This window comes from Oncorhynchus kisutch, linkage group LG17 (genome assembly GCF_002021735.2).
Source record: "Oncorhynchus kisutch isolate 150728-3 linkage group LG17, Okis_V2, whole genome shotgun sequence".
Taxonomy (NCBI): Eukaryota; Metazoa; Chordata; class Actinopteri; order Salmoniformes; family Salmonidae; genus Oncorhynchus; species Oncorhynchus kisutch.
The window spans coordinates 15,479,693-15,491,252 of record NC_034190.2 but is presented as its reverse complement, the minus strand read 5'-3'; the positions used below and the strand labels follow the sequence as shown (position 1 = coordinate 15,491,252).

Sequence of the window (11,560 nt, the reverse complement as noted above, 5' to 3'; positions counted from 1 at the left end):
GTAAAAAACATTGTGACACGTGTCTGCGTAATTAGAATATAGAATGGACGGAGGACTGAATGACGAGAACGCTACTTCAGTTCCAATCACCTGTTGCACGATTATGACATCTATCTTCTGGAGCGAGACCTTTTTGGTCAAAGATTCCTCAACATTCTTCATAATATTTTCAACTGGGCTGTTGAGACAAAAGCGGTAACGGGGTATAGCTTCCATGGCATTTACCTGAAAAATGGGTTGAAGGGAGAAGGCGCGAAAAAATGGATTACAGGAAACGCTTGATGATCCTCCAGGTAGGCCTAGACGAACTCCAAACGCCAGGGTAGGCCTATTGGCTGTTTTCGCTCTACCACCATGTCATCTATATGCTCTCTTTGTACACTTATTCAAGTGTATTATCTGCTTTGAACTTTTCCATATATTTGAACAACTTTTACAAAAGACTAACATGTTTTTGGGGCATCCAATTAACAATTTGTTATACTGCAGCGGGCGTCGGAGAGCACCGGGAGGAGGTGGTCCATGCTAGAGCGAGATGAGGAGCCTGAGATGATCAACATCAGAGACATCACCCAGCAAAAGGTGTAGGCTATATTTATACTGTTGGGCTTCCACAGGTATGATTACTTATATAGTGAATAATGAGTGGGTTAACATAGAGAGATATACAGAGAAATCACACTACTCAGTTTTTTCAAACTATTTTCAGACAGATCTTCATCACTGATACTGGTACCTGGGGAGATTATTCAATTATTTTCACCTGTCCAGGAGACAGGGGCTCCGGTTCAGCTAGATGAATACCAATAATGACCTCTGACTATACCTTATAGGATGACTCAGACACGGAGGACTATGTCTCCCAGGTGCTCATGGGTGCGCTGCTGGAGAACTTCCTGTTCAAATTACTCATCATCGTCATGATTGTCAGCAACTGCATCATTATGGCCTTCCAAACTGATGCTATCATTGCCAAGGTAAGTTATGGTCACTGAGGACATCTTGGTGTATGGTGTAATTGAACATTTTGTGTTGTGGATATGTGGTGGTGTAGGGATGTTATATGATGTACTGTTTTATCTTTAGCTCATTCAGTACAAACATAGTTCACTGTTTTATCTATTGATTCATATGTAATGTGGATGCTTTGGTGTGTTTGGACCCCAGGAAGAGTAGCTAATGGGGATCCCTAAAAAATACAAAATACAAAGAGGTATTGTAGGCCTACTTTCAAACTGAAAGCTCATTTTATATGACAAGTCAACAGATAACAATGACCTGAAATGCTATGGTATGATTGGTTCGTTGTAGAAGTATGACATTGCGTTCAGCATCTGTGAGCATATTATCCTCACCGTCTTCATCTGGGAGATCCTGGTCAAGTGGTACTACGGCTTCAACATCTTCTGGAAGGTAACGTCTGGTCAGGAGATTGATTTGACACAACCTGTTACCTACTGTGGCCTTCTCAGAGACCATCGTGGTGTCATTCTCTCTCTCTCTCTCTCTCGTTTTTGGTATTTCAGAATGGCTGGAATGTCCTGGACTGTTTGGTCACTCTGGCTCTGATGCTTGGACCCCTGATCTTTCCCCAGGGTGGGGACAGTTTACTAAAGGTCATCAGGTGAAGGAGTACCCCTCACACTCTGCAGAAACGCATTAGTGGAAACATAGGGTGTTCTCAGTGCAGGCCTGGTTGTAACTAGATATGTTTGAGTTGTGTCAGGGACATTTTTACACTTTTAGCTAACCTCAACCCTTTTTCTAATCTTAACCTAATTCTCCTAACCTGCCACGATAATTCTCCTAACCTGCCACGTTAATTCTCCTAACCTTAACCTAATTTAGTTTTAGGACAATAGTTTTTTTGTGTGTCAAACTTGAACATGAAACATTATTTGTTGTGTAGTTGTTGTTGTGTGCTGCTTTCCCACTGGTCACACACTTGTTGAATCAACAGGGTTTCCACGTCATTTCAATGAAATGATGTTGAACCAACATGGAATAGACGTTGAACCAACATGGAATAGACATTGAACCAACATGGAATAGACGTTGAACCAACATGGAATAGACATTGAACCAACATGGAATAGATGTTGAACCAACTTGGAATAGACGTTGACCCAACATGGAATAGATGTTGAACCAACATGGAATAGATGTTGAATTGACATCTGTGCTCAGTGGGTTGTCACTCCATGTTGTAATGTGTTATTTATTGTGTGTGTGTTCCAGGGTGTTGAGGGTAATCCGTAGTATCAGGGGTTTTGCCTCCATGCAGGGTATGGCTATGATGGTCACCGTCATTATGCAGTCCATTCCAGACATGGCCAACATCTTCTTCCTCCTCCTCATCATCATGCTTGTAGGTGTTAAATCATGTACCAATTCAACCTCTCACTCTTTCTAATTCTCTCTCTCTCACTTCATCATCATTCGTCTTAATCCATTACCACTTCTTCACCTCATTCTCGTGACTTTGAATGAGAAAAGAATCATGAGAACAGTCAAACTATAACGCCCCAGTTCTTGCTCTTGTTTATAGTATTTAATATGTTGGTTTGTTACTATGGCCCCAAATGAGTGTGTGATGTTTCAAGGAGTGATATGAGACCATATGAATGGATTCTACAACTGCTCAGTTGTCCCCTGTGTTTGTGATGGTGGGACATCTGCTCAGTTGTCCCCTGTGTTTGTGTCTAATGTCTCTGTTGATTTTCTGTCTGTGTCTGTCAGGTGTTTGCGGTGTTCGGCGTGACCCTGTTCAGTGCTGCTGTCCCATCAGCTTTTGGAGACCTGTTCTCAGCCCTCTACACCCTCTTCATCTGCATCACCCAGGACGGATGGATGGACATCTACAGGGAGTTTAAGGCGTAAGTGACACAAGGCCCTACATTTCCCCTTATCCAGTTCATACAGTATGTCCTTGGATAAAGACTACATTTCCCCTCATCCAGTTCATACAGTATGTCCTTGGATAAAGACTACATTTCCCCTCATCCAGTTCATACAGTATGTCCTTGGATAAAGACTACATTTCCCCTCATCCAGTTCATACAGTATGTCCTTGGATAAAGACTACATTTCCCCTTATCCAGTTCATACAGTATGTCCTTGGATAAAGACTACATTTCCCCTCATCCAGTTCGTACAGTATGTCCTTGGATAAAGATTACATTTCCCCTCATCCAGTTCATACAGTATGTGTCCTTGGATAAAGACTACATTTCCCCTCATCCAGTTCATACAGTATGTCCTTGGATAAAGACTACATTTCCCCTCATCCAGTTCATACAGTATGTGTACTTGGATAAAGATTTTGAAAAACAAGAGGAGATCATTTTATTCATCAAATGCAGGTTAGTGTTTTTCATCATGAATCTTGTCTCCTATTGCCCTGGAAGAGGTGGTCTTCACTAATATCCCTTAAACAATGTAAATTACGCTTTGGTCCTATTATTGCTCACACAGTTTCTATTTGGTGCAAAATTGAAAATCAAAATGGAATCAAAATGTCAGGCCCATACACAACTCTGAAAATATGTTGGGATGTTTAAATTATCTCGGCTCCCGAAAGGACTGATCTCTATTATACACTGAACAAAAATATAAACGCAATATGTAAAGTGGTGGTCCCATGTTTGATGAGCTGAAATAAAAGATCCCAGAAATGTTCCATACACACAAAAGCTCATTTGTTTACATCCCTGTTAGTGAACAGGACAGGGATGTAAACAAATGAGCTTTTGTGTGTATAGAACACATGATCAGGATGATCATGCTGATTAAACAGCATGATCATTACACAGGTTCACCTTGTGCTGGGGATAATAATAGGCTACTCTAAAATGTGCAATTTTGTCACACAACACAATGGCACAGATATCTCAAGTTTTGAGGGAGCGTGCAATTGGCATGCTGACTGAAAGAATGTCCACCTGAGCTGTTGTCAGAAAATAAAATGTTGACTTCTCTACCATAAGCCATTTTAGATCATTTGGCAGTACGTTCAACCGGCCTCACAACCTCAGACCACGTATATGCCTTCCTAACCATCTTAAATAAGCATGCCCCATTCAAGAAATTTAGAACCAGGAACAGATATAGCCCTTGGTTCTCCCCAGACCTGACTGCCCTTAACCAACACAAAAACATCCTATGGTGTTCTGCATTAGCATCGAACAGCCCCCGTGATATGCAGCTGTTCAGGGAAGCTAGAAACCATTATACACAGGCAGTTAGAAAAGCCAAGGCTAGCTTTTTCAAGCAGAAATTTGCTTCCTGCAAGACTAACTCAAAAAAGTTCTGGGACACTGTAAAGTCCATGGAGAATAAGAACACCTCTTCCCAGCTGCCCACTGCACTGAAAATAGGAAACACTGTCACCACTGATAAATCCACCATAATTGAGAATTTCAATAAGCATTTTTCTACGGCTGGCCATGCTTTCCACCTGGCTACTCCTACCCCGGTCAACAGCACTGCACCCCCCACAGCAACTCGCCCAAGCCTTCCCCATTTCTCATTCTCCCAAATCCAGTCAGCTGATGTTCTGAAAGAGCTGCAAAATCTCGACCCCTACAAATCAGCCGGGCTAGACAATCTGGACCCTTTCTTTCTAAAATTATCTGCCGAAATTGTTGCCACCCCTATTACTAGCCTGTTCAACCTCTCTTTCGTGTCGTCTGAGATTCCCAAAGATTGCAAAGCAGCTGCGGTCATCCCCCTCTTCAAAGGGGGGGACACTCTTGACCCAAACTGCTACAGACCTATATCTATCCTACCCTGCCTTTCTACGGTCTTCGAAAGCCAAGTCAACAAACAGATTACCGACCATTTCGAATCTCACCATACCTTCTCTGCTATGCAAAAAATAAATAAATAAATTTAAAAAATCTGGTTTCAGAGCTGGTCATGGGTGCACTTCAGCCACGCTCAAGGTCCTAAACGATATCTTAACCGCCATCGATAAGAAACATTACTGTGCAGCCGTATTCATTGATCTGGCCAAGGCTTTCCACTCTGTCAATCACCACATCCTCATCGGCAGACTCGACAGCCTTGCTTTCTCAAATGATTGCCTCGCCTGGTTCACCAACTACTTCTCTGATAGAGTTCAGTGTGTCAAATCGGAGGGTCTGCTATCCGGACCTCTGGCAGTCTCTATGGGGGTGCCACAGGGTTCAATTCTTGGACCGACTCTCTTCTCTGTATACATCAATGATGTCGCTCTTGCTGCTGGTGTGTCTCTGATCCACCTCTACGCAGACGACACCATTCTGTATACTTCTGGCCCTTCTTTGGACACTGTGTTAACAACCCTCCAGGCAAGCTTCAATGCCATACAACTCTCCTTCCGTGGCCTCCAATTGCTCTTAAATACAAGTAAAACTAAATGCATGCTCTTCAACCGATCGCTGCCTGCACCTGCCCGCCTGTCCAGCATCACTACTCTGGACGGCTCTGACTTAGAATACGTGGACAACTACAAATACCTAGGTGTCTGGTTAGACTGTAAACTCTCCTTCCAGACCCACATCAAACATCTCCAATCCAAAGTTAAATCTAAAATTGGCTTCCTATTTCGCAACAAAGCATCCTTCACTCATGCTGCCTAACATACCCTTGTAAAACTGACCATCCTACCAATCCTCGACTTCGGCAATGTCATTTACAAAATAGCCTCCAATACCCTACTCAACAAATTGGATGCAGTCTATCACAGTGCAATCCATTTTGTCACCAAAGCCCCATATACTACCCACCATTGCGACCTGCACGCTCTCGTTGGCTGGCCCTCGCTTCATACTCGTCGCCAAACCCACTGGCTCCATGTCATCTACAAGACCCTGCTAGGTAAAGTCCACCCTTATCTCAGCTCGCTGGTCGCCATAGCATCTCCCACCTGTAGCACACGCTCCAGCAGGTATATCTCTCTAGTCACCCCCAAAACCAATTATTTATTTGGCCGCCTCTCCTTCCATTTCCCTGCTGCCAATGACTGGAACGAACTACAGAAATCTCTGAAACTGGAAACACTTATCTCCCTCACTAGCTTTTAGCACCAACTGTCAGAGCAGCTCACAGATTACTGCACCTGTACATAGCCCACCTATAATTTAGCCCAAACAACTACCTCTTTCCCTACTGTATTTATTTGATTTATTTTGTTCCTTTGCACCCGATTATTTTTATTTCTACTTTGCACATTCTTCCACTGCAAATCTACCATTCCATTGTTTTACTTGCTATATTGTATTTACTTTGCCACCATGGCCTTTTTTTGCCTTTACCTCCCTTATCTCACCTCATTTGCTCACATCGTATATAGACCTGTTTATTCTGTATTATTGACTGTATGTTTGTGCCGTTGTTTGTGCCGTTGTTTGTGCCGTTGTATGTGTCGAACTGCTTTGCTTTATCTTGGCCAGGTCGCAATTGTAAATGAGAACTTTTTCTCAACTTGCCTACCTGGTTAAATAAAGGTGAAATATATATTTTTTTAATAAATCAAAATATGGCGTTGTGTGGGCGAGCGGTTTGCTGATGTCAACCTTGTGAACAGAGTGCCACATGGTGGCGGTGCGGTTATGGTATGGGCAGGCATAAGCTAATGACCACGAACATAATTGTATTTTGTAATCCCCCCAAAAAAGACTTAACTAAATAAAAAGTTGTTCACAAAAAAATCATTTTGTTCTGGAGGCAACTCTGCAGTGGTCACTAGCTTGCACAGCCGCAAAGTCATCAAATCTGCCTTTTAACCTAACCTTAACCACACTGCTAACCCTAATGCCTAACCTTAACCACACTGCTAACCCTAATGCCTAACCTTAACCACACTGCTAACCCTAATGCCTAACCTTAACCACACTGCTAACCCTAATGCCTAACCTTAACCACACTTCTAACCCTAATGCCTAACCTTAACCACACTGCTAACCCTAATGCCTAACCTTAACCACACTGCTAACCCTAATGCCTAACCTTAACCACACTGCTAACCCTAATGCCTAACCTTAACCACACTGCTAACCCTAATGCCTAACCTTAACCACACTGCTAACCCTAATGCCTAACCTTAACCACACTGCTAACCCTAATGCCTAACCTTAACCACACTGCTAACCCTAATGCCTAACCTTAACCACACTGCTAACCCTAATGCCTAACCTTAACCACACTGCTAACCCTATTGCCTAACCTTAACCACACTGCTAACCCTAATGCCTAACCTTAACCACACTGCTAACCCTAATGCCTAACCTTAACCACACTGCTAACCCTAATGCCTAACCTTAACCACACTGCTAACCCTAATGCCTAACCTTAACCACACTGCTAACCCTAATGCCTAACCTTAACCACACTGCTAACCCTAATGCCTAACCTTAACCACACTGCTAACCCTAATGCCTAACCTTAACCACACTGCTAACCCTAATGCCTAACCTTAACCACACTGCTAACCCTAATGCCTAACCTTAACCACACTGCTAACCCTAATGCCTAACCTTAACCACACTGCTAACCCTAATGCCTAACCTTAACCACACTGCTAACCCTAATGCCTAACCTTAACCACACTGCTAACCCTAATGCCTAACCTTAACCACACTGCTAACCCTAATGCCTAACCTTAACCACACTGCTAACCCTAATGCCTAACCTTAACCACACTGCTAACCCTAATGCCTAACCTTAACCACACTGCTAACCCTAATGCCTAACCTTAACCACACTGCTAACCCTAATGCCTAACCTTAACCACACTGCTAACCCTAATGCCTAACCTTAACCACACTGCTAACCCTAATGCCTAACCTTAACCACACTGCTAACCCTAATGCCTAACCTTAACCACACTGCTAACCCTAATGCCTAACCTTAACCACACTGCTAACCCTAATGCCTAACCTTAACCACACTGCTAACCCCAATGCCTAACCTTAACCACACTGCTAACCCCAATGCCTAACCTTAACCACACTGCTAACCCTAATGCCTAACCTTAACCACACTGCTAACCCTAATGCCTAACCTTAACCACACTGCTAACCCTAATGCCTAACCTTAACCACACTGCTAACCCTAATGCCTAACCTTAACCACACTGCTAACCCTAATGCCTAACCTTAACCACACTGCTAACCCTAATGCCTAACCTTAACCACACTGCTAACCCTAATGCCTAACCTTAACCACACTGCTAACCCTAATGCCTAACCTTAAATTAAGATCAAAAAGTGTTTCATACATTTTTACAATATAGCCCATTTTTACTCTGCCGATATCAAAACGGAAATCACTCAGTTCTACCTCCAGGACAAGACTCATGACAATTAACGTCAACCTGCTAATTGTAGTCAAATGGGGCTTAACATTTTGCAATAGAGTGAAAAGCTTATGTGAAAATGCCTACATATTGTAGACATAGTTCTATGTATTTTGTCCTTATGTGGTAAGTGTTGTCCTTTCTCTCTGCACTGTAGTGATGAGGGGCTGATGTACGGAGCTTCTCTCTACTTTTTCATCTTCCTCACTGGCGGAGCCTTCATCTTCGCCAACCTTCTCGTTGCCGTGGTAACCACCAACCTTGAGATCTCCATGCCCGACTATGATGAAAAGAATTCGAACGAGTGTTCGCCAGCGGCGGTTAGTCTGTCACTCTTTCCCTTGTCACATTTAGTTTTTGTCACATAGTGTTATTTATATCAAGCCACTGTCTGTAACGTCTTCTTGACCCTCAAATGTGTATTATTGATCAAATAAAATAAAATGTTATTTGTCACGTGGCCAAATACAACAGGTGTAGACCTTACCGTGAAATTCTTACTTACAAGCCCTTAACCAACAATGCAGTTCAAGAAATAGAGTTAAGAAAATATTTACCAAATAAAGTAAAGTGGAAAAAAATACAAAAATGTTATAAAATTAAAAAGTAACAAGAAAATGACATAACAATAATGAGGCTATATACAGCGGGTACTGGTACCGAGTCAATGTGCAGGGGTACAAGTTAGTCGAGGTCATTTGAAAAGTGACTATACATAGATAATAAACAGTGAGTGTGGGGGAGGTCAATGTAAATAGTCCGGGTGGCCATTTGTCTGATTGTTCAGCAGTCTTATGGCTTGGGGGTAGAAGCTGTTAAGGAGCCTTTTGGACCTAGACTTGGCGCTCCTGTACCGCTTGCCGTGAGTTAACAGTCTATGACTTGGGTGACTGGAGTCTTTGACAATTTTTTGGGCCTTCCTCTGACACTGCCTAGTATATAGGTCCTGTATGTCAAGAAGCTTTGCCCCAGTGGTGTACTGGGCCGTACACACTGCCGTCTGTTGAGCCTCACGGTCAGATGCCGAGCAGTTGCCATACCAGGCGGTGATACAACCGGTCAGGATGCTCTCGATGGTGCAGCTGTAGAACTTTTTGAGGATCTGGGGACCCATACCAAATATTTTCGGTCTCCTGGGGGGGAAAAGGTGTTGTCGTGCCCTCTTAACAACTGTGTTTGTCTTGGTGTGTTTGGACCATGATAGTTTGTTGGTGATGTGGACAATAAGGAACTTAAAACTCTCGACCCGCTCCACTTCCACCCCGTCAATGTTAATGGCAGCCTGTTCGGCCCTCCTTTTTCCTATATCTCATCATTGTTGGTGATCAGGCCTACCACTGTTGTGTCATCAGCAAACTTAATGATGGTGTTGGAGTTGTGCTTGGCAGAGCAGTCCTGTGTGAACAGGGAGCACAAGAGGGGACTAAGCACGCACCCCAGAGGGGCCCCAGTGTTGAGGATCAGCATGGCAGATGTGTTGTTACCTACCCTTACCACCTGGGGCCGGCCTGTCAGGAAGTCCAGTTGCAGAGGGAGGTGTTTATTCACAGGGTACTTAGCTTAGTGATGAGTTTTGTGGTCACTATGGTGTTGAACGCTGAGCTGTAGTGAATGAACAGCGTTGTCACATAGGTGTTCCTTTTGTCCAGGTGGGAAAGAGCAGTGTGGAGTGCGATTGAGATGGCGTCATCTGTGGATCTGTTGGGGGTTATGCGAATTGGAGTGGGTCTAGGGTTTCCGACATGATGGTGTTGATATGAGCCATGACCAGCCTTTCAAAGGGGGTGGGTATGCGTGATGATTTGTATACGGATTATTACAAGCTAGCTGCCATTCAAAATCATTAATACGACCACTGCTCTTTCGTAGTTCCCTGTGTATTTAGTCCTCTCTCCTCAAACCGTCCCCTCACACAGCTGATTCCAGAGGACATGGGAGGCTTGGCGGAACAGAGCACCATCCACGTGGAGGAGGTGGTGACCAAGTCCAACATGACCCGGCGCCAGAAGCCCTGGAAGGCGAGCTGTCTAGAGAACCTGACCATGGACACCTTTGAGGAGCTGGCCCTTGTCACGGCTGCTATGCAGAAGAACATGGCTGCCTACAGGGAGATAAGACAAGAGCTGGACAGGTAGTGTAAAGGAAGTCTCTGTTCTAGCTAGAAGCTATTGAAGCCACTATACATTTTTTCATCGTCCATCACAGTAACTGATTTACGTTTCCAATTGGCTCATTCATCCCCTCTCCCTGTAACTATTCCCCAGCTCGTTGCTGTAAATTATGTGTTCTCAGTCAATTTACCTGGTAAAATAAGAGTTCCATAAAATAAAGTAATTGTGATACCAAGAAATTATGTTTTTCAATCTCTATTTTTCTGAATTCAATTAGACAATTTTTTCTCCCTTATAAAGATGGTCTTTAATGAAAAAAAATATTGTCTTTGTACAGTGGATGAACTGTAGGTATATGTCCGACCATGGGTATGTGTTTATCCACAGTATAGTAGAGGAGGTGCACAGCCTGTCTTTCAACGTAAAGCAAGAGCAGGAGGTGATGATGAGGAACCATATGGCTGCAACCCTCCAGGACAACCTATTGAATAATGATATCGCCACAGGCCGCACCGGAGACATACTGTCCACCCTCATCACCCTGGAGAAGGTAGGATGGCAGTGGACATGGCACCCTATTCCCTATGTAGTGCACTCATTTTGACCAGAGCTTTATGGGTACACAATAAATTGACTAGAGTTGTCGATAAGCTTACATTCACTAATCTGTTATGTGTCTGCGTTTCAGGCTCATGTCATAGACTCGAACACAGCATCTGCTCACCTGTTCCAGAAGGGGAACATGCGTCACACAGCCATGAGGCTGTCCATGGACAGCCCGATGTACTACCAGTCTACTTCTACACATATGGATGCGGGACACAGTAACACTCCCAGCACACACCACAACACAGGCTGAACATACTTTTAACAGGAATTTCTTCATGTCCCAAATCATTTTGCTTTACTGATTAGCTGAAATCGTCTCAAAGATAATGATAGATTACATGGCTAAATCAGACTCAGGCTTGCTGCACACATTTCCACATGCAGATCAATATTAACCATGTCATGTGACATCAAGGAAGAGTTAGTTTCTTGATAAAAAAAAGGACTGGTGACTGAGGTAAATGATCATAAAGGTTTCAAAGTGTCTAAAAATATATACCAA

At 43.4% G+C, this 11,560-nt stretch overlaps 1 protein-coding gene across 1 annotated transcript; it reads left to right on the top strand.

Annotated features, from left to right (window-relative positions):
• The first annotated feature begins 58 nt into the window (after positions 1-58).
• Positions 59-11,510, top strand: LOC116354493 (cation channel sperm-associated protein 4). The gene is made up of 11 exons (XM_031794966.1): positions 59-293; positions 490-582; positions 834-977; positions 1,312-1,413; positions 1,527-1,624; positions 2,239-2,368; positions 2,740-2,876; positions 8,496-8,658; positions 10,255-10,469; positions 10,837-10,999; positions 11,138-11,510. The coding sequence occupies exons 1-11, from the start codon at positions 261-263 to the stop codon at positions 11,306-11,308; spliced, it is 1,449 nt and encodes a 482-aa protein (XP_031650826.1). The 5' UTR covers positions 59-260; the 3' UTR covers positions 11,309-11,510.
• The last annotated feature ends 50 nt before the right edge of the window (positions 11,511-11,560 follow it).